The 27,934-nt window shown below is 54.7% G+C and overlaps 1 protein-coding gene across 1 annotated transcript; it reads left to right on the forward strand.

Moving 5' to 3' along the window:
* Positions 1 to 582: 582 nt before the first annotated feature.
* On the forward strand, positions 583 to 27,492 carry LOC141971172 (uncharacterized). Its single transcript, XM_074928334.1, has 20 exons — positions 583 to 658; positions 6,221 to 6,292; positions 6,482 to 6,553; positions 6,645 to 6,752; positions 8,525 to 8,596; positions 8,786 to 8,857; positions 8,949 to 9,056; positions 10,830 to 10,901; positions 11,092 to 11,163; positions 11,255 to 11,362; positions 20,977 to 21,048; positions 21,238 to 21,309; positions 21,401 to 21,508; positions 23,281 to 23,352; positions 23,543 to 23,614; positions 23,706 to 23,813; positions 24,899 to 25,006; positions 25,554 to 25,616; positions 26,293 to 26,437; positions 27,429 to 27,492. Exons 1-20 carry the CDS (start codon positions 646 to 648, stop codon positions 27,490 to 27,492), a joined length of 1,653 nt encoding a protein of 550 aa, XP_074784435.1. The 5' UTR covers positions 583 to 645.
* The last annotated feature ends 442 nt before the right edge of the window (positions 27,493 to 27,934 follow it).

Consider the following 27,934-nt stretch of genomic DNA (forward strand, 5'->3'; position numbering starts at 1 on the left):
TCTCCTGGTACATCTTTTGCTTTATTTTAACTTGCTAATAGACCTTCACACAATCTAGTACATCATTGGGGTTTTATTTGCCTCTCTCCTTCCCATTTCCATGGTTTCTCTGGATAACTGTGTTTTGTCATCTGTCACTTTGTCAAGAAATTTAGTGGTAAATAATTTCAAGGATTGTAAGCAAAGAAAGTGATTTCCTCTTGCCACTTCCAGTCATCTCTCTTAAGCTGGCTTGAATCTGCATCCCCGAGTCACCTCCCTGGCTTATTTTCCAGTAAAAGAAACCCCCTTCAGACAGAGTAACCCCTGCTGTCAGGGGGTGACATGAATCCCAACATCACTGCTTCGTCTTGGGGACAAACAGTTGTGGGTTTTTTTCTTGTTTGTTTTAATGTTTGCTTTGAATAAATGTGGACAGATTGGCATAGAGATTACAGCGAGAACATTCTTCATGTGAAGAATACATCAAATTTCCAGTTTAAAAAAGGGCAGAGCATTTCAAAACAAAGGTGATCAGCATTTTTGTCATAAGAGCAACCATCATCATTTTTGCTACCTTTCTTTTCAGCAGTAACTAAGCCACATGGTCAGAAATGCTTCGAGCAAAAGAATCAGCTTGACACAAATAGAAGACCTTGGACCCAAATGGAAAACCATGGTAATACTTACACGTAGTGTGTAAACCGAAAACTTTAGGATTATTGTGGAATTAATGATTTGAATTAATAGAATTAAGGAATTCTTTATCAGCAGCGCTGGGGTTGCCCTGGGGATTCTTCACCATAAGGGCTCCCAAGAACCAGCAAGGGACATCGGTTTACACACACACAAATCATATGTATTAGATTTCCTAGAAAGGGGTGTTTTATGATAATGAGTTCCCAGAATTCATTTACTTAGTCTGAGCGTACGTAGTGAAAATAGGGTGAGGGTCTTTGGGGGTTGAGGTTGCTCATTGACCTTTCCAGAGCGTGCGCTGTGCAGTGAAGTCCAGGTGCCTCCTTCCTAAATCAGCAGAACCATCCTCCCTGTAGCAGGGTCTCTGTGTCTCTTTGTTCGAGCCCCCCCTTATCTCAGTTTTCCCATTCTAGGAATTAACCCAAGTGCCCACTGAAGGCCTTGGGTCTGCTGCCAGTGATTTCTGTCGGGAGCCTAGCGAGGTTTCAATCATACCTAAAATGACAAAGGGACCCAAGGAAACGGCTGAGGAGTCAGGAGTCCTTGGGAAACAAATGAAGCAGAGCACAAGCAAAGCTTCCATACATCACATCATAATTTAGTCTTAATAATTATCAGCAATTCATTTGTTTGAGCCCTTCCCTTTCACTGGGAAGAACTGCAGGTCCCACCTTGCCCTGCTGACCAGACCCCAGAGCCCTGCGTTCCCCTCTGTCAGTTAATGCCTGGCTCATCTCTGGAGCAGCGTGGGGAACACAAGGGGAAATGAACTGGCCCACAGGTATTACGTAAATCCCAGGTCCAAGTACGGAGGGAGGAGGAAGAGCCGGGGTTGTGCTCATGCTGAAGGCACCAGAGGGTGATGTGCTGCATACCAGGGGTGACTTCTTATTGCATGCATTGGTGTTTTGTTGCTCAGTCCTTGGAAGAGACTGTATGCTGAGAATCAGGCATTCCCCTGCAGCCCCTTCCTGTGGCTCAGGGTGTGCCTTGCCCAAAGGCTTGATGTTATCCAGGAACACACACCTGAGTGAGGTGCATTAATGACCGTCTCAGGTTTAGTTATTCAGGCAGAAACCTTTTGGTTTGAGAGGAAGTGTGGGGAAGATGAATAGATGACATGTTCTTTTCAGATCATTATTTCCCACTTTGCAGTCCAATGGCATTTGGCCAAGACTCAGTGTTGGAGGTGTCCTGGACAATTCTTAATGAGATACCAGTGATGCTCACCACAAAGCAGAAATTAATCTCCAGAGATCTGATTTGCAAGTGATCTTGTGTGCCATCTAATGCAACTTCAGTTTTCCACTGTGCTCTTGCCAGGCAGCCAAGCCATCCTGTTTTCTTGGCTGCAGAAGCATCTGTGGCCTTGGAATGAACACGAGGGATTTGACCAAAGCTCAGCAAGGCCTGACCTCCCCTTAGCCCCGTGTCAGCACAAGGGCACTGGGCAGAGGCACTGGGGTGCAGTGCATCTGCCTGAGCAGAGCCCAGGGGGCTGGAGCTGCTGGGTGAGGGCGTGGGGGGAGCCGGGGTCCAGTCAGGAGTTAGTGCTGTGCCTGTCGGGCTGACTTGGCAGGGTTAATTTATGACAGGGCGTCCCCGAGAGGGACAGGGGTGGTTGTGCTGGTTTGTGCATCGGTGCGGGCCTGTGCTGGAGCCCTGCCGCGCAGGCTGGGAGGTGTGAGGTGGCAGCAAAGAAGCTGAGCTGGTGGAACTGGGATCCGGGTTAGGACCAAGTGTGGGGAGAGCGAAGCAGCTCTGTGGACCCTGAGGTGGCGTGTGGCTCTCTTTGCAGCAGAGTTAATGAACCCTACACTGCCGGCGGGCTCGATTGTTCGAGCCAGGAGAAGCCCTTTGGGTTCTGCCGGGACTGTCTGTAGCCGCTGCCGCGAGCCGGGGTGACGCACCCGGGGCTGCGGCTGTGCTGGAGGCGGTTTCAGGGCCTGCTTGCTGTGCTCACTGGGGGCTTTGGGCGCTGAGCATCCCTGTGCCCTCTGCCCCTGTGACCTGGAGCTGCCCCCCCCGCCCTGCGTCCCGCCGTTGCCATGGCGGTGTTGAGGCCGGCTGGGATGCCCCGTTGCCCTGGCAACGCGGACAACAGCCCATCTGGCAGCGGGGTTCCCCCTGCTGAGTGGGAGAGGTGGGGGATGCAGGGGGGGAGGGGGTCATGGCTGCATCCCCTCTCTGGCAGCACTGAGGAGCCCCTGGGCAACTCCCAGCAGCGCCCAGGCCTTGCCAGGAACAGCTGGCACCACTGGCCTGGGAAAGTCACCCCTTTCCCCTCTGCTGCAGAACCAGCATCTAGTGCAGGGAGGAAGAAAGAGAAGTGTGAGATCTTACGGACAGGGAGGAGGCAGAGAACACAGTCCATCTGTGTGCAATGGAGCCTCAAGGTGTCTGTGAGCCAGGAGAGGCCCCTTGTGCCCAAGCCCCTGAGCAGGTCCCAGGGGCGGCTGCTCAGCCTGGGCTTGGATCAAGTGCAGCCAAGACCTTGGGTGTCCCGTGCAGGTGTCCTGCCTCGGGGAGAGGGGTCTTGGGGCAGGACTGTGCCAGGGAAGGACATGCTCTCTGGTTCGGAAGGGGGAGAGCCAGCCATTAGAGGGATCCCTCTGTCTGCAGCCAGGACTTTTTACATCCCACATGGAAAGCCTCTTCTGGGTGCCCAGGCAGTCCCCCTTGGGTGTCAGGTTGGTCCAGCCCCAAGCCAGCCTCCATACCCTGCTGCTGTCTCATGAGGGGTGTCAGAGAAATCCCCTCTTTCCCCCAGGGCTGCTCTTAGTTGAGGGATGGGCCTTGGAGCCAGGGCAAGCACAGCCCTTTTTGGAGACAGTTACCAGGGGAGCTGCCTCTGTTGCTCTTGATGCCGCCTGGTGTTCTCAGTGACCTGCTTGAATATGTTCCTCCATGCATGATACAGCTCCAGCCTTCTGAGGATCCGGACCGCTCATGGAGAAAGGTGGCTGCACCAACAAGGAACAACACCCCTCTGCCTCTGCCAGAGATGCCCTCTGCCTTCCCCTTGTCCAGGCACTGCACCCACCCGGTCCCACGTGTACCCACCCTTTCACCCTGTGGAGAGTTTTGGGCCTTGGCTGGGGGGGTAACCCAGGTCACGCCCATGTTGAGAGTCCTGGTTGTCACCTGGTCCCCCCAGCCCAGTGGGACCTTCAGGCAGGGCTCTCACAGCAGCCTCCTGTGTCACCAAAATCAGGAATAAACCTCTCAACACCAACGTAGCGTTAAGAAGCAGGCATTCCTTTATTCAGTGCCGGGTGCATGGGGGATCATGCACACACTAAAACAAAAGGTCATCCTTTATGTACCTTAAAGACAGGAATATTCATACATTTTTAGAGAAGTCTCCGCCTTTCTGCCTATCTACTACATTTCCATAATGCTAGCGTTGCAACAATACACTATCCACGTGCGGGGGTCTCGGGTGGTCATTTGGGGAGTTACCTCCTTACTCCTTTTTCACTTTCATGATCACGAGTCTTTTGAGGACAATTTCTTCCCCTTGGATCTTTCCCAGCTCTGTTGTCCGGCCCAGCTGTTCGTTCTTATCCGCCTTGTACTAGCAGTTCTATCAGGATGTGTCTCTTCTTAAGATTAGGATATCTCCTCTGTACACTTTAATCACTCAGGCCGTGTTCCATACAAAGTTCAACACTGTTTGACAAAACAATTTCTCAAGAACTGCAACCCATTGTAGAGGAGCTCCTAAAAACCTGACCCATGCTGGAGAGCTGTAGGAGCGTGGGGAACAAGCTGCAGAGCTCACAGCTGGCAGCCACAGTGCAGCAGCCCACCATCGCGCTTGCTGCCTGCTCCCTTCAGCTCAGGAAAAAAGATGTTCTTCACAGAGTGTCTCCTCTCCAAAGAGTCCCTGCCCCGGTGCCATGGCTGCAGGGGAGAGGCCGCACTGTGATGTCACAGAGCCCTGCAGTGCCACGCTGGGGTGGGCAGTGCTGTGCCCGGGCACCACATCAGATGTGCCAGTAGCAGCGGCAGCGAAGGTGTGCGGGGCAGGTGCAGGGGACCATGGCCACCATCCTGATCCTCGTTCTGATTCTGTTGACCCTGGGAGCCCAGGGTGCCGGGGCTGCACCCTGGCGACCGCGGGCTTTAGGTGAGTGGGCAGGTGAGGGCCAGCGCCCATCCCCGGCAGCGTGGGGCAGCGCCCACTGGACCTCGGGCTGACAGCGGGGCTGGGGGCATGGTGGGGCAGGGCCGGGCGAGCCGTGTCCAGCTCCGCGGGCAGCGGGAGGCAGATGCCCTGTAGCGGGGCGCAGGGGGCTGCGCCCGCTGTGGGGGCCTTTTCCAGGTGGACGGTGGGACTGGGAGCCGCCGTGAGAAAGTGTCCCTGGAGCCGGCCCTGTGCCGCCTGCCCCGGGGCAGCCTTCCCCCGCTCGGTGTGTCAGGGCCAGGCAGCCAGGCAGCAGCCGGGCAACAACCCGCGGGAGCACTTCTTCCCCGGGCCAGGCACAGCCACGTCCAGGGGGTTTGTGGTTCTGCCGCTCCCCAGCTGGACCCCAGCTTTCAGCCTCAGGGAGTATGTGCTGGGGAGACGTCGCCTGGGGAAAACAGGAGCACTCCTGCTCCAGCCCTGCAACGCTCTCCCCGGGCCAGCCCAGGTCACCATGGGACACACAGCCGCAGCCCAGAGCCCCGGGAACAGACGGGGCAGCGCTGGGGCAGCCACTCCCCGTCCACTGGGCTCAGATAACCTGAACGACAGAGTTTCCACATGGGCTCCTTTTCTGCCCAGAAAACGTGTCCCAGGAAGAAATCCCCTGGGGCCATACGTTTGTCCATCCGGTCCTTGAGGGCTGTTGCACAGGGCCTGGAAAAGGTATTTTGAAAGCCTCCGGGTGCAGCTCAGAGGTCACCCCGGCCCCTCTGCACCTCTGGAAATCTCCACACACATCTGGGTCCCAGGGCATTCCTGACCGCCTGCAGTCACTGCGGGTCACTGGGGAAGGAGCTCACAACCTCTAGTGGGAACGTGCTTGATCACAGCTGTGCCCGAAGCCAGTGGCCGCCCGACGGCTCAGCCGGATCTTGTCTGGGGGCCTCGGGGCAATCCCACAGGTCTGTCCCTTGAGTGAGGGAGCACTTAGTTTTAATATTGCATTTGTGTGAAATTTCACTTCATGCTCTCTTGGCCCACGCTCAGCCGTGCAGAAGAGGAGCAGAGAGGGACTGGTTTGGGCTCAGAGATGTGAGCACTCTGCCTTGCCAAGGGGTCTGTGCCAGCTGCTTCTAGTGCCTGCTGCAAGGCCAGCGGTGGCCTTGTTGGGGTTGAGTTTAGAGCTGGTGCGAGCTCCAGGGCGTCCTTTCTCCCAACACCTCCGTGCAGGTCTGGTTTTGGATCCGCCTGCTCCAGGCACCCAGTACCTGTCTGCACAACGCTCCTGATGGAGGGCGGAGACGAGTGCCACGGAGCACTTGGGTCTTGGAACCACCCTCACGGCCGTTCAGACCTGCAGAGCTCTACTGAAATAGTTCATGGGAGCTTCGCTCTTCTGTCTGTTCACAGACGTGGCTGGAGATGATGACAGTCCAGTTTCCCAGCCGGGTTCCATGGAGGACGCTCAGGGAAATCGCATGGGTACGTCACGGCTTTTGACCTCCTCTGAGAGCCGCCGGCTCAAAGCCCAGATGTGAGCGAGGCGTCTCTCGCGGCTGCGGAACGTCGACCCGCACTGTGTGTGCAGTGTCATTGCGTGATCCGCTCCTATCTTCTGCTGCTCAGTCCTGATGGTGTGTGATGGAAATTCTCGTGGGTGTTTGGTTGCAGATGTGGGTAGAGGGAGGGCCCTTCCGGCTCCTCATCCGGATCCTGCGCTGGAGCTTCCCTGGCGTGTCAGGGGTGAGTAGTCTGTCTTGACTGACTTCACAGATGAAGCACCCGTTTTCAAGATTGTATTTCTGAGAAATTTAACTTTGGACTTTCCTTTCAGGTCCTCAAACAGCAAAGGATATTGCTGAAACTGGAAAACCCTCCCAGTGGTCCTCAGAAGTCCTCAAGGGAATCCTGAAGCACCTGAACCGGACCATGTCAGGCTATGGTGGGTGTCTGTCCCTGTTAAGCAGAAGCCTTGGCAAGCTGAGGTTTTAGATGTGTGGAGGGACAAGGCGTAGCCTGCACAGTAGGAAGGGGCCTCTCAGAGCCTCCCTGCGGCGACGCTCAGCTTCAGGCCTTGCGGGCGCTGGCGAGCTGCAGAGATGGTCGAGTCTCTGCTGGCAGCTGGGGTTCCAGCCGAGCCCCAGGAACCGCTGCTGCCCCAGTTACAGCCATACTGGGGCCAGAGCTGTTCTGGGCAGACGGTGGTGTCCAGCTGGCAGGAGCTGGTGGGACTCGCGCCTTGAGTGCGGGAGGGACTTGCTGAGGAGCTGGTGGCTGCTCAGTGCTGAGAGGGCAGCACCCCGCCAGTCACCCGAGGGGAGAGCACAGAGGATGCGCAGGCAGCGTGGGGCAGCACCCACTGGACCTCGGGCTGACAGCGGGGCTGGGGGCATGGTGGGGCAGGGCCGGGCGAGCCGTGTCCAGCTCCGCGGGCAGCGGGAGGCAGATGCCCTGTAGCGGGGCGCAGGGGGCTGCGCCCGCTGTGGGGGCCTTTTCCAGGTGGACGGTGGGACTGGGAGCCGCCGTGAGAAAGTGTCCCTGGAGCCGGCCCTGTGCCGCCTGCCCCGGGGCAGCCTTCCCCCGCTCGGTGTGTCAGGGCCAGGCAGCCAGGCAGCAGCCGGGCAACAACCCGCGGGAGCACTTCTTCCCCGGGCCAGGCACAGCCACGTCCAGGGGGTTTGTGGTTCTGCCGCTCCCCAGCTGGACCCCAGCTTTCAGCCTCAGGGAGTATGTGCTGGGGAGACGTCGCCTGGGGAAAACAGGAGCACTCCTGCTCCAGCCCTGCAACGCTCTCCCCGGGCCAGCCCAGGTCACCATGGGACACACAGCCGCAGCCCAGAGCCCCGGGAACAGACGGGGCAGCGCTGGGGCAGCCACTCCCCGTCCACTGGGCTCAGATAACCTGAACGACAGAGTTTCCACATGGGCTCCTTTTCTGCCCAGAAAACGTGTCCCAGGAAGAAATCCCCTGGGGCCATACGTTTGTCCATCCGGTCCTTGAGGGCTGTTGCACAGGGCCTGGAAAAGGTATTTTGAAAGCCTCCGGGTGCAGCTCAGAGGTCACCCCGGCCCCTCTGCACCTCTGGAAATCTCCACACACATCTGGGTCCCAGGGCATTCCTGACCGCCTGCAGTCACTGCGGGTCACTGGGGAAGGAGCTCACAACCTCTAGTGGGAACGTGCTTGATCACAGCTGTGCCCGAAGCCAGTGGCCGCCCGACGGCTCAGCCGGATCTTGTCTGGGGGCCTCGGGGCAATCCCACAGGTCTGTCCCTTGAGTGAGGGAGCACTTAGTTTTAATATTGCATTTGTGTGAAATTTCACTTCATGCTCTCTTGGCCCACGCTCAGCCGTGCAGAAGAGGAGCAGAGAGGGACTGGTTTGGGCTCAGAGATGTGAGCACTCTGCCTTGCCAAGGGGTCTGTGCCAGCTGCTTCTAGTGCCTGCTGCAAGGCCAGCGGTGGCCTTGTTGGGGTTGAGTTTAGAGCTGGTGCGAGCTCCAGGGCGTCCTTTCTCCCAACACCTCCGTGCAGGTCTGGTTTTGGATCCGCCTGCTCCAGGCACCCAGTACCTGTCTGCACGACGCTCCTGATGGAGGGCGGAGACGAGTGCCACGGAGCACTTGGGTCTTGGAACCACCCTCACGGCCGTTCAGACCTGCAGAGCTCTACTGAAATAGTTCATGGGAGCTTCGCTCTTCTGTCTGTTCACAGACGTGGCTGGAGATGATGACAGTCCAGTTTCCCAGCCGGGTTCCATGGAGGACGCTCAGGGAAATCGCATGGGTACGTCACGGCTTTTGACCTCCTCTGAGAGCCGCCGGCTCAAAGCCCAGATGTGAGCGAGGCGTCTCTCGCGGCTGCGGAACGTCGACCCGCACTGTGTGTGCAGTGTCATTGCGTGATCCGCTCCTATCTTCTGCTGCTCAGTCCTGATGGTGTGTGATGGAAATTCTCGTGGGTGTTTGGTTGCAGATGTGGGTAGAGGGAGGGCCCTTCCGGCTCCTCATCCGGATCCTGCGCTGGAGCTTCCCTGGCGTGTCAGGGGTGAGTAGTCTGTCTTGACTGACTTCACAGATGAAGCACCCGTTTTCAAGATGGTATTTCTGAGAAATTTAACTTTGGACTTTCCTTTCAGGTCCTCAAACAGCAAAGGATATTGCTGAAACTGGAAAACCCTCCCAGTGGTCCTCAGAAGTCCTCAAGGGAATCCTGAAGCACCTGAACCGGACCATGTCAGGCTATGGTGGGTGTCTGTCCCTGTTAAGCAGAAGCCTTGGCAAGCTGAGGTTTTAGATGTGTGGAGGGACAAGGCGTAGCCTGCACAGTAGGAAGGGGCCTCTCAGAGCCTCCCTGCGGCGACACTCAGCTTCAGGCCTTGCGGGCGCTGGCGAGCTGCAGAGATGGTCGAGTCTCTGCTGGCAGCTGGGGTTCCAGCCGAGCCCCAGGAACCGCTGCTGCCCCAGTTACAGCCATACTGGGGCCAGAGCTGTTCTGGGCAGACGGTGGTGTCCAGCTGGCAGGAGCTGGTGGGACTCGCGCCTTGAGTGCGGGAGGGACTTGCTGAGGAGCTGGTGGCTGCTCAGTGCTGAGAGGGCAGCACCCCGCCAGTCACCCGAGGGGAGAGCACAGAGGATGCGCAGGCAGCGTGGGGCAGCACCCACTGGACCTCGGGCTGACAGCGGGGCTGGGGGCATGGTGGGGCAGGGCCGGGCGAGCCGTGTCCAGCTCCGCGGGCAGCGGGAGGCAGATGCCCTGTAGCGGGGCGCAGGGGGCTGCGCCCGCTGTGGGGGCCTTTTCCAGGTGGACGGTGGGACTGGGAGCCGCCGTGAGAAAGTGTCCCTGGAGCCGGCCCTGTGCCGCCTGCCCCGGGGCAGCCTTCCCCCGCTCGGTGTGTCAGGGCCAGGCAGCCAGGCAGCAGCCGGGCAACAACCCGCGGGAGCACTTCTTCCCCGGGCCAGGCACAGCCACGTCCAGGGGGTTTGTGGTTCTGCCGCTCCCCAGCTGGACCCCAGCTTTCAGCCTCAGGGACGTACGTGCTGGGGAGACGTCGCCTGGGGAAAACAGGAGCACTCCTGCTCCAGCCCTGCAACGCTCTCCCCGGGCCAGCCCAGGTCACCATGGGACACACAGCCGCAGCCCAGAGCCCCGGGAACAGACGGGGCAGCGCTGGGGCAGCCACTCCCCGTCCACTGGGCTCAGATAACCTGAACGACAGAGTTTCCACATGGGCTCCTTTTCTGCCCAGAAAACGTGTCCCAGGAAGAAATCCCCTGGGGCCATACGTTTGTCCATCCGGTCCTTGAGGGCTGTTGCACAGGGCCTGGAAACGGTATTTTGAAAGCCTCCGGGTGCAGCTCAGAGGTCACCCCGGCCCCTCTGCACCTCTGGAAATCTCCACACACATCTGGGTCCCAGGGCATTCCTGACCGCCTGCAGTCACTGCGGGTCACTGGGGAAGGAGCTCACAACCTCTAATGGGAACGTGCTTGATCACAGCTGTGCCCGAAGCCAGTGGCCGCCCGACGGCTCAGCCGGATCTTGTCTGGGGGCCTCAGGGCAATCCCACAGGTCTGTCCCTTGAGTGAGGGAGCACTTAGTTTTAATATTGCATTTGTGTGAAATTTCACTTCATGCTCTCTTGGCCCACGCTCAGCCGTGCAGAAGAGGAGCAGAGAGGGACTGGTTTGGGCTCAGAGATGTGAGCACTCTGCCTTGCCAAGGGGTCTGTGCCAGCTGCTTCTAGTGCCTGCTGCAAGGCCAGCGGTGGCCTTGTTGGGGTTGAGTTTAGAGCTGGTGCGAGCTCCAGGGCGTCCTTTCTCCCAACACCTCCGTGCAGGTCTGGTTTTGGATCCGCCTGCTCCAGGCACCCAGTACCTGTCTGCACGACGCTCCTGATGGAGGGCGGAGACGAGTGCCACGGAGCACTTGGGTCTTGGAACCACCCTCACGGCCGTTCAGACCTGCAGAGCTCTACTGAAATAGTTCATGGGAGCTTCGCTCTTCTGTCTGTTCACAGACGTGGCTGGAGATGATGACAGTCCAGTTTCCCAGCCGGGTTCCATGGAGGACGCTCAGGGAAATCGCATGGGTACGTCACGGCTTTTGACCTCCTCTGAGAGCCGCCGGCTCAAAGCCCAGATGTGAGCGAGGCGTCTCTCGCGGCTGTGCGAACGTCGACCCGCACTGTGTGTGCAGTGTCATTGCGTGATCCGCTCCTATCTTCTGCTGCTCAGTCCTGATGGTGTGTGATGGAAATTCTCGTGGGTGTTTGGTTGCAGATGTGGGTAGAGGGAGGGCCCTTCCGGCTCCTCATCCGGATCCTGCGCTGGAGCTTCCCTGGCGTGTCAGGGGTGAGTAGTCTGTCTTGACTGACTTCACAGATGAAGCACCCGTTTTCAAGATGGTATTTCTGAGAAATTTAACTTTGGACTTTCCTTTCAGGTCCTCAAACAGCAAAGGATATTGCTGAAACTGGAAAACCCTCCCAGTGGTCCTCAGAAGTCCTCAAGGGAATCCTGAAGCACCTGAACCGGACCATGTCAGGCTATGGTGGGTGTCTGTCCCTGTTAAGCAGAAGCCTTGGCAAGCTGAGGTTTTAGATGTGTGGAGGGACAAGGCGTAGCCTGCACAGTAGGAAGGGGCCTCTCAGAGCCTCCCTGTGGCGACGCTCAGCTTCAGGCCTTGTGGGCGCTGGCGAGCTGCAGAGATGGTCGAGTCTCTGCTGGCAGCTGGGCTTCCAGCCGAGCCCCAGGAACCGCTGCTGCCCCAGTTACAGCCTTACTGGGGCCAGAGCTGTTCTGGGCAGACGGTGGTGTCCAGCTGGCAGGAGCTGGTGGGACTCGCGCCTTGAGTGCGGGAGGGACTTGCTGAGGAGCTGGTGGCTGCTCAGTGCTGAGAGGGCAGCACCCCGCCAGTCACCCGAGGGGAGAGCACAGAGGATGCGCAGGCAGCGTGGGGCAGCACCCACTGGACCTCGGGCTGACAGCGGGGCTGGGGGCATGGTGGGGCAGGGCCGGGCGAGCCGTGTCCAGCTCCGCGGGCAGCGGGAGGCAGATGCCCTGTAGCGGGGCGCAGGGGGCTGCGCCCGCTGTGGGGGCCTTTTCCAGGTGGACGGTGGGACTGGGAGCCGCCGTGAGAAAGTGTCCCTGGAGCCGGCCCTGTGCCGCCTGCCCCGGGGCAGCCTTCCCCCGCTCGGTGTGTCAGGGCCAGGCAGCCAGGCAGCAGCCGGGCAACAGCCACGTCCAGGGGGTTTGTGTTTCTGCCGCTGTTGCGGATGAAAGTATTGACACGGTAAAGATTTAGAAAAATAATCTAGATTTATTAATAACTAACAACTATTTGTCAATACAAAATAACTCAGACAGAAAAGCGACTTATTCAGATTCTAAAATGACAAGATTCACTCTAACTTACTTAACGGTACCTTAATTTATACACATATGTACATGCGCATACACAAACCAGACATATACATACAGGAACAAAGGGGTTTGGATTCCGTAAAATGAACACAAAAGGGAGAAACACACAGGAACAAGGGTAAGGGTACGTACCCACACACACGCACACCCACCAATAAACAGGTGAAATAGAAGCTAGCTCAAAGAAAATTTCCCTCTCGAGTTTAGAGCAAATACTCCCAATGCCTTGGCATTCCTCAACGGGCGATAATGGAGACTCGAGCGGGGGGACTTCGCCCTGGCCTTCCGTCTGGAGCAGACGATACCTGAGAGGCGTCCCAGCTCAGGGGAGATGCTGGTCACAGGCCGCTGCGATCCAGGAGAGCTCAAAGGGCCTCTCTGGTGGTCGCAGTTTATAGGGTCCAAGATGATTGACTTTTGTCAAATGCTATCTGGTGCCTTCTGGCAGTTGCACAAGAATTTGAATAACATGCAACCCTGTTATTGTTCCATCTGACCACATCCCAGGCACAGGGGTGTCAGGCCATCAGGAGATGATGGGCCATTATAACCTTTTCCGAGCAATCAGAGGGGGGCAGGAGCCAGGCTCCTCAAGGTTATCAGTCCTTATCTCCACAGATTGGTGTATGGCTCGGGGGAATGTGGATGGAATCACACCTGGCACCAAGCAGCCCAACAAGGACGGCAGGGAGGGGTAGGAATTGCACCACCACAATCCACCCCTTGACTAAAGTCAATTTATCTTGTCCATAGAGTGGCAGTGTGGTTGCCTCTTGCCTCTATGCCTATAAACTGAGGATGCCATAGTCTAGTTATAATTGAAGGAAATTTTGTGTTTGATTAGCTTCGAAAAAAAAATTATTTTGTGATAGTATACACATGGGGATACTTTTGTAACTGAGCAATTTGTTTAACCATTCTCCAAACCTTAATATACAACACAATTATGAGCAGTAAACATACTAAAATTAGAATTAAGAAAATCATGACTGGGTGGAACATGGAATTAAACAGTCCTGTTGTGGTTGGTGACCATCCAAATAAGCTTTCCCACCATCGATGTTCTCCATCCCTTTTGACTCTTGTTAGCACCTGATGTATTTCTTCTATATCATGCTGGACCATGATAAGAGTCTTTTGTCCAGTTTTCTGTGCACATAGTATGTAAATGGGTAGGCACAATGCTGCAGAGGTTCTTATATTGAAGATGAGGGTTGTTTCCACAGTGCTGCTGACAGGCTTGCTGGATGTGGTGTTTGTTTCCACGATGTCGTTGGTGGAGTTGGTTATTTCTGAAAAGGAAAGAAAAGAGAACTCTCGGGGGGGTGTGGGGGGGGTGTGTGTGTGTGTGTGTGTGTGGTGGTTGTGTGTGAGACTGAACAGGTTGTGTTTTGTTGATTAGGGATATCAATTAGACTCAGACCCCAGAGTGAAAAAGTAGGTGTATCTACTCAAAATAATAATATAATAATATAGAAAATATACGATAAGACAGAATAGTGCACTTAAACAATTAGGAACACACAGGGTAATGCATCAAATCGCTACTGCCAGGGAGAGAATAGTGATTAAGAAAGATCCATCACCACTTGCCTACTTTACTATCATCCAGATCCGCAGTTGCTGGTAGCCCCAGTCGCAGGGAGGATTTGGGGAGCCTTTCCCTGCAGTTGGGAAGTCCTACGTGGTGCCTCCACCCATAGGTGAGGCTGCCAAAGTCACTGTGAGCGGGTCCAGCCTTGGTACACCCAAGCGGAAACATCTGGTTTCAGTCTCACATTAGGTTCCCTCCAGAGCCTGGCCAGGGCTCAGGGAAGAAGCCAAAGGAGTTTCTCTGCTCATCTGATGGGATTACGTGCAAGGTCTCACATCAGGTCTCTGTGACAGACACCTGCCTCCATGACTCTGCTGCTCTATTCCCATACAAAGGGAAGGAAAGATACATCCCAGACATCCTCTATGCATGGTCATTAAGGATTACATTCTAAGTTAACAGTTTTGGTTCAGGGCCTGTTGCTCAGGCTTCAGCACTTCCACCCTTTACATCAGGATAGGTGGTTTATTATAACTTAGTGTAATACCTGTTAGCATGTTGGTTATCAGTTATAAAATATACAGAATTCATCTACAGATCAGCTCTGACTTGGGCCTATTGTCCAAGCCTTAGCACTTCAGGTTACCCCTTAGGATGCTGGATAAATCCATCTAGTACTGATTTTATGTTTTATTCCATTATCATCAATAGCATCCCATGCTAGAAATCCTCGTGGCTTGACCAGGGTTACTGGTATTGTTCCTACAGATGGGATTTTTGCCGCCACAGGCTGTCCTGCTTTCACTGAGGACCAGGTGTGCTCATTGTTCAGGGTTTTTTCTGAAGAAGGTGTTAAGCAGGCTCGAGTAATTGGACTTCCATAGGGACCATACCGATTATTTAACTGCTGTATAATCTCAGAAAGACGGCTGTCCCATTGTCCTCCATGTGGTTTAAGATATTTTTTTAGCAGTCCATTGGCCCCCTCAACTATACCATTAGATTGTGGGTAATAAGGTGTATGAAATACCCACTTTATTTCTCTTTGCTTTGCCCATTCTTGTACTTCTTTACTGGTAAAGTGCGAGCCGTTGTCACTCTGGATAGAATCAGGGACAGGTAAAATTGAGAACCATGAGGAAAGGCCTCGAATAGTATTCTGTCCATTAGCCTTTTGGCACTTGGTAGCTGCAAGAAGTCCAGATATTATCTCTACACCTGTTAAAATATATTTGTACCCAGCAGAGGATTTTAAAGGACCAATGTAATCAGTTTGCCAAGTGGACCACAAAGTTTTCCCCTCTTTAATGTGTAAAGGTGGTGCTTTGGCAGGGTGGTCCATCTGCAATTTTAATTTACACTGGGGACACTCAGTGAGTATGGTTTCACATGTTTTTCTACTGAGGGGCCATCCCCGGCTTTGAGTCAAAAAGTAAAGTGCTTCTCGACCTGTGTGGCCTAATTTTTGATGTAACCATTCTCCTAATCGATACCATGTGGAGTTTGAGGAATTTTCAATGCCTATTTTCCTAATTTTTGTCAATTCATCCACCCTTTGGTTCCAATTTGTAGCTGGTTTATTGTCATTAGCATGGGCTTTTACCCATCCTATTTGGAATGGCGTTTTTCTGGCCATGGTTAATGGTAACTGCCAGTCTGCAGTCTCCAGATTGGTGATTTATTTATCTCCCAGTTTAGGGCTTCCCACTGACAAAGCCACTGTGTGGCACCTGCCCAGACAGCATAAGAGTCTACAGAAATGGGTTTTGCTTCATTTTGCGCTGCCAAAACAACTGCTCTTAACTCTCCTACTTGAGCACTGCCTTCACCCTCTTCAATAACTTGTTTGCCTGTTTTGATTTCTAATGCAACAGCTTTATATTGCCATTTACTATCCACTCTTTTTGCTGAGGCACCGGTAAACCAGACACCCTCTGTTGGTGAATCTGCAGTGAAGGGGGGTGCGTCTAAAATTGGTGAAGGTTTAAATGGTTGTTGTAATGCTAGCGGGTCAGTATTAACAGGCATTTGTAATTTAGAAACTTTTGTGTGTCCTTCGGTTAATTGCATTTCATCTGCCACGCCCACTAGATAGGCACACCATTTCCTAATTGTAGGTTTTTGTGCAATTCCCTCTGGGGGAGCAGTCCCTTTTAGGATTGTGTCCAGTAAATTAAAGGGACCTCTGGTCTGAACAGCTTGTTCTTGACGAATTTTCTCGACTTGTTTAACTGCACGGACTAAAGACAGAAGACCCTTTTCCCACTCTGAATCTCTTTGCTCTGTCTCTTTAAATGCAGTTGAGCTGAACAGTAAGGGTCTCTTTGGCCCCTCAGGGCCCATTTGAAATAAGTTGCAGTCGGTACCATGTTCTGCAAAACCCCATTCCGCTATAATAGGATCATGAGGATGAACAGGTCCTAGGGATTGATATGTTTTTAATTCCAGTAGCAGAGTTTTAATTGCTTCTTCGTGTTCTGAGTCCCATCTCCATGATTTTCCTTTTCGTAAAAGTGAATACAGTGGACGGGCAATGATGGAGAATCCAGGTACATGTTTTCTCCAATATCCTAAAGTACCCATTAGCTGTTGTAATTCTTTTCTAGATTGTGGCATTTCTGATTGTTCTATTTTATTTAGAGTATCTGGTGGGATTGCCGCACTTCCAGCAATCCACCAAGTGCCCAGGAACTTCACTTCTTTACTTGGTCCCTGACATTTTTCAGGTGGAATTTCAATTTGTGCCTCATGCAGTGCTTGCCAAACTGTTGGTGCCACCTCCCCCCCCTGGTTAGGAGAGGTTCCTCCGATTAGAATATCGTCTATGTACTGATACAGTTTTACCTCTTCAGGGAGTGAAACTGTCTGTAAAAGTTCAGCAAGTGCAGCATGAGCCATTGTGGGTGAGTGTTTGTATCCCTGTGGGAGTCTGTTAAAGGTGTATTGGATACCCTCCCACGTAAAGGCAAATTGTTCTTTATCTCCTTCCCTTAAGGGGACCATGAAGAACATGTCTTTTACATCTAGCACTGCCATCCCAGGGTGTGCGGGGCTTGCAGTGTAGCGGTTAAAGTTGCAATGTTGGGGACTGCCGCTGTCAGTGGGGCTGTATTAGCATTTAAACGCCGATAATCGGCTGTTAACCGCCACCTCCCGTCTGGTTTACGGACTGGCCAAACAGGAGAATGGTATGGGGAGTGAGTTCGGGAAATAACCTGTCGTTTTTCTAAATCTACAATTACTTTAGAAATCCCAGTTCGTGCTGCAGCAGAAACAGGGTACTGTGGGACATTAGTAATTTTTGATTCGGGAAGTGCTGGAGCTGCACGGAGCACACGCACTGTGGCAGTTTGTTTTTTGTTAGGGTGAGGGTTGGCAATTGAACCGAAGGACCACAGGCTGCCGTCTGGCAAACGCCAGGTCCGGCCGTTCAATGCGTCAAAATCAGGATGTTTTCATAGTGCTCCTTCATCGCAAAGCGAAGAGGAGTTACACGTTTTTCGCCAGGGAGCCGCAAATTAAGTTTTGCTGTCTGGCACACGGTGCTAGTTCCTGTAACTCCGGTGATTTTAACCTTTCGCCGGCTAGGTCGTATGCCTGGCTTATCGGCATGTCGCTTTGTAATTATTGAAATTTGTGCACCAGTATCAATCACAAATTTTATTAACTGTTGTTGAGGACCAACTGGAATTAGAATGTAAGGGCCGTTCTCATTTATCCACTGATAAGCTTTTACTTGCCGGACTGGCAGGCCCAATTGCCGTCCGGACCTTATCATTTTTTTGATCTTGTGTTTTGCAACTGATCCTCTTGAGGGAGGAAAGGATTCACTTTTTTCCTGGGGGCTGGCGAGGGGGAAGTTGGAGTATTTGGAGCGTTACATCTTTGAAATGCCTGAATTAGGCTCCGAATGACGCCAGTAGGCTGCCTCTGAATGGCGGCTCTAGGAATTCCTAGTGACAGTGCTTGCTTCCATAGCTCATTTCTCCATTCCTGTCCCCTGGATTGTCGGTCAGGAGGGTTTTGTTCCTGAGAATTATTTTGATGTGATTGTTTAATTTGCCTGACAGTGCGACCTGTATTTTTTGTTTCATTGGGAATTTCATCCTATCCCATTTCTCAGGCATGGTTTATAGTTTCATGCACTAATGTTGCCCAAGTGGGTAATCCTTTTAATTCTAAATCTACTTCCTCACCAGTATCAAAAGTTCGTGGTAGATTTATCAATTCGTTATAATTTAAGTCTCTCTGGATCTCATCCCGTTTTGCAATGAGGAAAGGTTTGAGCATGGCAGGGGCTCCTTTTATCAGCAGTTTGAGTATAGCAGGAGCTACAGGTGCCGAAAGAGGAACATCAGTAGGATTACGCTGATGCATGGCTTGGATACAGGCAGCTTTTGTAAAAGCTGCGGAGAGGTCATTTAGAGATTTGATAGGTATCACCAGAGGTTCTCCTCTCTCTAACACATCAATGCCACCAGCCCAATAGGCCACTCTGCTTGTTAGCGAGTGGGGGTCAGTCGGGGGGTTGGGACCAGCATCCAAGAAGACACCAGGACCCCAATAACCACTGGCTTCATCGCCATCTAGTAAAATTCTATCTCCCCCGTTTAGAGACACTCTCCATAGGTACTCAGTTTCAGTTTCTCCCGGCTTACGGCTGAAACGATCTTGTAAATTGGCTATTTGAATTGGATCAAAAGGGGTTGTTTTGCTGATGCGGCTTCTCACACCACCCCGAGATCCTGTTGTTACTTCTGTTTTAATAATTGGTCTGACTGCAAGTGGAGGAGACTCAGGTGGTTGAAAATCATTTTTATCTGAGTCGTCATTATGTGTATCGCTCCAAATATTACCACCCCAATCTTCAGGGGACACAACCAATTTTCTGATTTGAAGGATATCAGGGGGGGTCGGACACTGCATTAGCATCATTTCAACGCGTTCCCCCAGTTTTTGTTGTTTCAATTGGGATTCCTTAAGTTGCCCTTGCAGCTGCTTTATTTTAATTGACAACAGCAGATTGGTGGATTTCTGCTCTGTAATCTCATTTTGTAAATTTTGTATTTTACGATTAAACTTCTGTCGTTCATGACAGGCAGCTTCCAGGCACACTCCCAACATTTTACAAAACATACCTTTATTTTTTCCAAATTTAGTTGCGCCTCTGGCATTACTTAACTGTTTTTCTACCTCTTCCCAGTTGTGCCAATTATTATAAGGCCAATCCTCAAGGAAGGTGGGATTTGGTTGGATACTGTGTTTTTGTAAGTATTCGGTGATTTTGCTTGTCATCCTGCTGACTACGCCAATTTGTCGCGGATGAAAGTATTGACACGGTAAAGATTTAGAAAAATAATCTAGATTTATTAATAACTAACAACTATTTGTCAATACAAAATAACTCAGACAGAAAAGCGACTTATTCAGATTCTAAAATGACAAGATTCACTCTAACTTACTTAACAGTACCTTAATTTATACACATATGTACATGCGCATACACAAACCAGACATATACGTAGAGAAACAAAGGGGTTTGGATTCGGTAAAATGAACCCAAAAGGGACAAACACACAGGAACAAGGGTAAAGGTACGTACCCACACACACACACCCACCAATAAACAGGTGAAAGAGAAGCTAGCTCAAAGAAAATTTCCCTCTCGAGTTTAGAGCAAATACTCCCAATGCCTTGGCATTCCTCAACGGGCGATAATGGAGACTCGAGTGGGGGGACTTCGCCCTGGCCTTCCGTCTGGAGCAGACGATACCTGAGAGGCGTCCCAGCTCAGGGGAGATGCTGGTCACAGGCCGCTGCGATCCAGGAGAGCTCAAAGGGCCTCTCTGGTGGTCGCAGTTTATAGGGTCCAAGATGATTGACTTTTGTCAAATGCTATCTGGTGCCTTCTGGCAGTTGCACAAGAATTTGAAAATATGCAACCATGTTATTGTTCCATCTGACCACATCCCAGGCACAGGGGTGTCAGGCCATCAGGAGATGATGGGCCATTATAACCTTTTCCGAGCAATCAGAGGGGGGCAGGAGCCAGGCTCCTCAAGGTTATCAGTCCTTATCTCCACAGATTGGTGTATGGCTCGGGGGAATGTGGATGGAATCACACCTGGCACCAAGCAGCCCAACAAGGACGGCAGGGAGGGGTAGGAATTGCACCACCACAGCCACTCCCCAGCTGGACCCCAGCTTTCAGCCTCAGGGACGTACGTGCTGGGGAGACGTCGCCTGGGGAAAACAGGAGCACTCCTGCTCCAGCCCTGCAACGCTCTCCCCGGGCCAGCCCAGGTCACCATGGGACACACAGCCGCAGCCCAGAGCCCCGGGAACAGACGGGGCAGCGCTGGGGCAGCCACTCCCCGTCCACTGGGCTCAGATAACCTGAACGACAGAGTTTCCACATGGGCTCCTTTTCTGCCCAGAAAACGTGTCCCAGGAAGAAATCCCCTGGGGCCATACGTTTGTCCATCCGGTCCTTGAGGGCTGTTGCACAGGGCCTGGAAACGGTATTTTGAAAGCCTCCGGGTGCAGCTCAGAGGTCACCCCGGCCCCTCTGCACCTCTGGAAATCTCCACACACATCTGGGTCCCAGGGCATTCCTGACCGCCTGCAGTCACTGCGGGTCACTGGGGAAGGAGCTCACAACCTCTAGTGGGAACGTGCTTGATCACAGCTGTGCCCGAAGCCAGTGGCCGCCCGACGGCTCAGCCGGATCTTGTCTGGGGGCCTCAGGGCAATCCCACAGGTCTGTCCCTTGAGTGAGGGAGCACTTAGTTTTAATATTGCATTTGTGTGAAATTTCACTTCATGCTCTCTTGGCCCACGCTCAGCCGTGCAGAAGAGGAGCAGAGAGGGACTGGTTTGGGCTCAGAGATGTGAGCACTCTGCCTTGCCAAGGGGTCTGTGCCAGCTGCTTCTAGTGCCTGCTGCAAGGCCAGCGGTGGCCTTGTTGGGGTTGAGTTTAGAGCTGGTGCGAGCTCCAGGGCGTCCTTTCTCCCAACACCTCCGTGCAGGTCTGGTTTTGGATCCGCCTGCTCCAGGCACCCAGTACCTGTCTGCACGACGCTCCTGATGGAGGGCGGAGACGAGTGCCACGGAGCACTTGGGTCTTGGAACCACCCTCACGGCCGTTCAGACCTGCAGAGCTCTACTGAAATAGTTCATGGGAGCTTCGCTCTTCTGTCTGTTCACAGACGTGGCTGGAGATGATGACAGTCCAGTTTCCCAGCCGGGTTCCATGGAGGACGCTCAGGGAAATCGCATGGGTACGTCACGGCTTTTGACCTCCTCTGAGAGCCGCCGGCTCAAAGCCCAGATGTGAGCGAGGCGTCTCTCGCGGCTGCGGAACGTCGACCCGCACTGTGTGTGCAGTGTCATTGCGTGATCCGCTCCTATCTTCTGCTGCTCAGTCCTGATGGTGTGTGATGGAAATTGTCGTGGGTGTTTGGTTGCAGATGTGGGTAGAGGGAGGGCCCTTCCGGCTCCTCATCCGGATCCTGCGCTGGAGCTTCCCTGGCGTGTCAGGGGTGAGTAGTCTGTCTTGACTGACTTCACAGATGAAGCACCCGTTTTCAAGATGGTATTTCTGAGAAATTTAACTTTGGACTTTCCTTTCAGGTCCTCAAACAGCAAAGGATATTGCTGAAACTGGAAAACCCTCCCAGTGGTCCTCAGAAGTCCTCAAGGGAATCCTGAAGCACCTGAACCGGACCATGTCAGGCTATGGTGGGTGTCTGTCCCTGTTAAGCAGAAGCCTTGGCAAGCTGAGGTTTTAGATGTGTGGAGGGACAAGGCGTAGCCTGCACAGGAGGAAGGGGCCTCTCAGAGCCTCCCTGCGGCGACACTCAGCTTCAGGCCTTGCGGGCGCTGGCGAGCTGCAGAGATGGTCGAGTCTCTGCTGGCAGCTGGGGTTCCAGCCGAGCCCCAGGAACCGCTGCTGCCCCAGTTACAGCCATACTGGGGCCAGAGCTGTTCTGGGCAGACGGTGGTGTCCAGCTGGCAGGAGCTGGTGGGACTCGCGCCTTGAGTGCGGGAGGGACTTGCTGAGGAGCTGGTGGCTGCTCAGTGCTGAGAGGGCAGCACCCCGCCAGTCACCCGAGGGGAGAGCACAGAGGATGCGCAGGCAGCGTGGGGCAGCACCCACTGGACCTCGGGCTGACAGCGGGGCTGGGGGCATGGTGGGGCAGGGCCGGGCGAGCCGTGTCCAGCTCCGCGGGCAGCGGGAGGCAGATGCCCTGTAGCGGGGCGCAGGGGGCTGCGCCCGCTGTGGGGGCCTTTTCCAGGTGGACGGTGGGACTGGGAGCCGCCGTGAGAAAGTGTCCCTGGAGCCGGCCCTGTGCCGCCTGCCCCGGGGCAGCCTTCCCCCGCTCGGTGTGTCAGGGCCAGGCAGCCAGGCAGCAGCCGGGCAACAACCCGCGGGAGCACTTCTTCCCCGGGCCAGGCACAGCCACGTCCTGGGGGTTTGTGGTTCTGCCGCTCCCCAGCTGGACCCCAGCTTTCAGCTTCAGGGAGTTTGTGCTGGGGAGACGTCGCCTGGGGAAAACAGGAGCACTCCTGCTCCAGCCCTGCAACGCTCTCCCCGGGCCAGCCCAGGTCACCATGGGACACACAGCCGCAGCCCAGAGCCCCGGGAACAGACGGGGCAGCGCTGGGGCAGCCACTCCCCGTCCACTGGGCTCAGATAACCTGAACGACAGAGTTTCCACATGGGCTCCTTTTCTGCCCAGAAAACGTGTCCCAGGAAGAAATCCCCTGGGGCCATACGTTTGTCCATCCGGTCCTTGAGGGCTGTTGCACAGGGCCTGGAAACGGTATTTTGAAAGCCTCCGGGTGCAGCTCAGAGGTCACCCCGGCCCCTCTGCACCTCTGGAAATCTCCACACACATCTGGGTCCCAGGGCATTCCTGACCGCCTGCAGTCACTGCGGGTCACTGGGGAAGGAGCTCACAACCTCTAGTGGGAACGTGCTTGATCACAGCTGTGCCCGAAGCCAGTGGCCGCCCGACGGCTCAGCCGGATCTTGTCTGGGGGCCTCAGGGCAATCCCACAGGTCTGTCCCTTGAGTGAGGGAGCACTTAGTTTTAATATTGCATTTGTGTGAAATTTCACTTCATGCTCTCTTGGCCCACGCTCAGCCGTGCAGAAGAGGAGCAGAGAGGGACTGGTTTGGGCTCAGAGATGTGAGCACTCTGCCTTGCCAAGGGGTCTGTGCCAGCTGCTTCTAGTGCCTGCTGCAAGGCCAGCGGTGGCCTTGTTGGGGTTGAGTTTAGAGCTGGTGCGAGCTCCAGGGCGTCCTTTCTCCCAACACCTCCGTGCAGGTCTGGTTTTGGATCCGCCTGCTCCAGGCACCCAGTACCTGTCTGCACGACGCTCCTGATGGAGGGCGGAGACGAGTGCCACGGAGCACTTGGGTCTTGGAACCACCCTCACGGCCGTTCAGACCTGCAGAGCTCTACTGAAATAGTTCATGGGAGCTTCGCTCTTCTGTCTGTTCACAGACGTGGCTGGAGATGATGACAGTCCAGTTTCCCAGCCGGGTTCCATGGAGGACGCTCAGGGAAATCGCATGGGTACGTCACGGCTTTTGACCTCCTCTGAGAGCCGCCGGCTCAAAGCCCAGATGTGAGCGAGGCGTCTCTCGCGGCTGTGCGAACGTCGACCCGCACTGTGTGTGCAGTGTCATTGCGTGATCCGCTCCTATCTTCTGCTGCTCAGTCCTGATGGTGTGTGATGGAAATTCTCGTGGGTGTTTGGTTGCAGATGTGGGTAGAGGGAGGGCCCTTCCAGCTCCTCATCCGGATCCTGCGCTGGAGCTTCCCTGGCGTCACAGGGGTGAGTAGTCTGTCTTGACTGACTTCACAGATGAAGCACCCGTTTTCAAGATTGTATTTCTGAGAAATTTAACTTTGGACTTTCCTTTCAGGTCCTCAAACAGCAAAAGATATTGCTGAAACAGGAAAACCCTCCCATCCTTCCTCAGAATTTCTCCAGGAAATCTTGATGGCGATGGATTGGGCCATGTCAGGCTATGGTGGGTGTCTGTCCCTGTTAAGCAGAAGCCTTGGCAAGCTGAGGTTTTAGATGTGTGGAGGGACAAGGCGTAGCCTGCACAGGAGGAAGGGGCTGCTCAGAGCCTCCCTGCGGCGACGCTCAGCTTCAGGCCTTGCGGGCGCTGGCGAGCTGCAGAGATGGTCGAGTCTCTGCTGGCAGCTGGGGTTCCAGCCGAGCCCCAGGAACCGCTGCTGCCCCAGTTACAGCCTTACTGGGGCCAGAGCTGTTCTGGGCAGACGGTGGTGTCCAGCTGGCAGGAGCTGGTGGGACTCGCGCCTTGAGTGCGGGAGGGACTTGCTGAGGAGCTGGTGGCTGCTCAGTGCTGAGAGGGCAGCACCCCGCCAGTCACCCGAGGGGAGAGCACAGAGGATGCGCAGGCAGCTGGAGGCCGCTGTGACCCTCAGACAGTGCCGGGGCTGCCGGCCTGCCCTGGCCAGGATCGGTGCAGCCCCAGCTTCACAGCCTGCTCCTGCCCCCTGGTATTCCTTTATGTCTGAGGCCTCTCACTGACACCTTGGTGTCAGGGACCATTGAAACCTTGATGCCCATTGTGAGGCCAGACACCTGACTTTAAGGCAGCGAAAAGGAAGGACTGTGACTTCGTTCTAGTGTGCTTTAGCATCCTCCTTCTAATTTTACTTGAGAAAACTGGCTGCTGGTTTTCCACTTGTTTCAGCGGACTGTGGGAAGTGCTGCTCAAAAGCTCTTTCCCCTGCTCCGCTGGCTACTGCACCTTTCTGTCCTCTCTGAAGGACGTAGCCTGCCATCACCTTGCAGTTTGCCAAAAATGCACTAAGTGGAATGTGAACAAGACCACGTGCAGTCTCCTAGTCTCTGGGCAATCAGGATTTGCTGTCTACTGCTAAACTGGAAAGGGTCTAGCGCTGAAACTTTTCTCCATGAATGACACCTTGTTTGGACTAGTGGCTAGGTGCATCCCCAAATGTGCATGCTTTGTTACTTAGCATTGTGAATGTATTTTGAGAAGTACTGCCCTCTGAAGACGTCATCTTCCTGAAGGGGAACAGTTCCTTCGACTTAATCTGACCTTCTTTCTTTCTAAAGGGATGGACAATGAGACTGTGGAGAAGGAGGCATTTTGGGAAGGAGGCAGCCAGATGATGCCAGCCTCTGATGAAACAACAGGGGCAATTCAATCAACGGGCATGCCAGGTAATTGCTGTCCTTCGGTCTCCCAGTGTCACACATCCAAACGTCTCCCTGTCTGCAGGCTCTGCCCGCAGTGCCCGCGACTGCACACCCTGTCAGCAGCACAGCCCACAGCTGTTAGTGCAGAGCAAGTGTTTTAAAAGAAGCTGGGAAGGGCTCTCTTGAGGAGGACCTTCACCTCTGGGAGGTGGAGTTTTTTACACACACACTTGTAACCCTTTGTGGATTCAGAAAGTCGCTCACCTCCCAGCACAGCCCATCACAGGAATTTCAGGACTTTGCCAGTTGGGGAACAAGAGCATCACGCAGACAGTGGGCAATGTGACTCAACTGAATGGGCCTCCAGCAACACCTGCATCCCAGAGCTTGCGGTGGGTGCCTGGAGGCCCCAGGCACAGCAGAGGAGGATCCCTCCTGTGACCTGAGGGCCAAAGGGGTGCACTGACAGATCGGGCACAGGCTTAGAGGGAACCTGCACCATCCTTCCGCACCATCTGTGCCTGAGCCATGACATTTCTCTGAGGCATTACCTTTCTCTGACTCTTGGCAGTGCTGTCCAACCCCGGGGAAGCCGACCATGCCAGGATCGACAGAGTTCTTCAGTACGAATCAGGTACTGAGCAGTATTGCAAGGGGACTTAAGTGGGAGACGAGTCCTGAAAACTGGAGGAACACGAGCAGTGCCCACACTGGGGAAAAGGGGAAGAGGGAGAGCGAGGTTCAGGCCTCTCCCGAGAGGGCCTGAGTCTGTCCCCTCAGGGTGTGGATGCTGGACTGGGGAGGGAGAGCTGGGGGGGCACTCCCTGCTGCAGGGATGTTTCTGTCCGTCTCACTCAAAGGGGCGATTGCTGTGCTCCCCCACGCACTCTCCATCTGGCCCGATGACTTCAGTTCAGCGGGATGACTTGCCCCAAGGGCCAGAGGGAGCCTCCATGCAGCAGCACTAGCATCCTCGGAGACTGACAGGGCAAGCGCCAAAGGAATTGTGCACAGATGGGAAGGGTGACCAAGAAGGGGGAGGAACCCCTGACACTGGGAAAACTCAATTATGGCCACCCCAGAGCGTAAGCAAAGCTGAGAGGAGAAAGGGGCGCTCCAGAGTGCATTGATGTGCAATGGCTTTGGGAGTTGCCTTTCTCCTGCTCAAACCAAGGAAACATCACAGCCCCAGGGCAGTCACTGGCTCAGAGTTGCTGACAAAGGGAGAAGGAACTGGCCCTGGCCATGTCAGACCTGTGAGATTACCAGTTGTGTGCAGGACACACTAACGCACAGACTTGTTCCTCTAGGAAGGGACGGCAAGAGAAGATCAGATACTGTGACTCCTAAAAATTACTGGAGGTACATCATAGAAGGCTTCCTGGCATTCCTGGGCTACATTCTGGTTTCCACGATCTGCTGGTGTGTGATCTGTGTGTGCAGGCGGTCAAAATGGTGAGTGTTGCCAAACTTCTGTCTCAGAGGGCTGTTCTATTAGCCGTGAAGCATGTAGAGGTGGGGTGTTCTGGAGTGCCGAGTTAGTCGCTGGCCAAAGTCTACGGAGATTTCTGCTGCAAGAAGTTGGAACTGCCCTCTCAATTCATGGGCACTCTTTTCTGAAATCCTTCTCCCTGTTGCAAGTGTTACTTAAAAGCGACCCTGCCCCACCAAGAGCAGACCCAGTGACAGAGGTCGGCAGGGCAAGGTCAGGAAGAAGAATGGTGAGGAAGGGCGTTGCCATGGAGAGGGAGCAGCACAATAGGGACATCTCCCTCCCGGCGAACCTCCCGGCAGAAATCACCCTGTTAGGCGAAGCTGTAAACTCCATGTGTTCCCCTCGGCCAGGGTGTCCCGGCAGCTCAGACCGTGATGATGAACCTTCCCAGCCCTCAGCCTGGCGCTGGAGCAGGACAGTCGCTCTGTCCCATCTGTGCCCAAACGCTGCCAGCGTGCGTGTGCTCAGCGCAGGCTCCCGGGGGCTTTGTCTGTGCAGAGGTCTGCATCTCTTTGGATAAGTGCTCTGAAGAGCGGACGGAGGGCCCCTCTGCTCCCCGAGAGCCGAGGCTGCCCCTTGTCTGGGCAGGGACGGGCAGGGGAGCCGAGTGCTGGTCTCGGGCAGCACCAGGAGCCAGGAGAACAGGAGGCTCTCCTGGCCCCGCAGGGCCGTGCCCAGCTCTGCTCCCCTCGCTCTGCTGGGCTCAGGTCTCCTTCCTGGCACTCGCAGAGCAGGCAGGTCAGGAGTGTGAGGGCCGAGAGGAGATGAGCCCAGGGGAGGCGAGCAGAGCCCCAGCCGAGGGGTGGGGGGCACCCCATTTTCTGCACAGAGCTCTCTGTGCCCACGGCTCCCACGTGCAGCCGGGGGCCCACACTCCACAGGGTGCCCAGTGCTGCCCCACACCCCAGCACCCACCCTCAATGGGGCCTCACCAGTCTCCTCTCTCTGCAGGCGCCTCGACAAAACTTTGGGATCCCAACCACCAGCACCTGAACAGCCGGACCATCCACCCTAGCACCCTGCGAGCTGGGACAGACACCAGCAGCCGCTGTCACCTGTGATGAAATCCTGTCCCTTCTGCCACAGAGCTCCAGGGTTCTGCCCCTGGCTAGCCCAGACAAACGCCGGCCCGCCTGCCTCCAGCCCGGCCTCCGTGTCGGGCCAGCACAGGCAGCCAACCACTGTGGGAGCAGCCCAGAACCCTCCTGCCCCTGGAGTAATGGAATCCAGAGCCCTGTCTTCTGAGCCCATTGCCCTGGACCCCCTGCAAGGGCCAGAGTCAGCCCCGCCAGGGCTCGGGTTTGGTGTGCAATGAGAGCTCCAGGGACCGACCATTTATTTCAGGATAACTGCATAGCAGTAAATACAGATCAGGAGCACAACTGTCCAGGTCATCATGACAGCAAACCCAGGAATTCACCAATTCTGTGCTGAACTTCATCTCGGGACAAGCAGAG

This window comes from Athene noctua, chromosome 28, assembly GCF_965140245.1.
Source record: "Athene noctua chromosome 28, bAthNoc1.hap1.1, whole genome shotgun sequence".
Taxonomy (NCBI): Eukaryota; Metazoa; Chordata; class Aves; order Strigiformes; family Strigidae; genus Athene; species Athene noctua.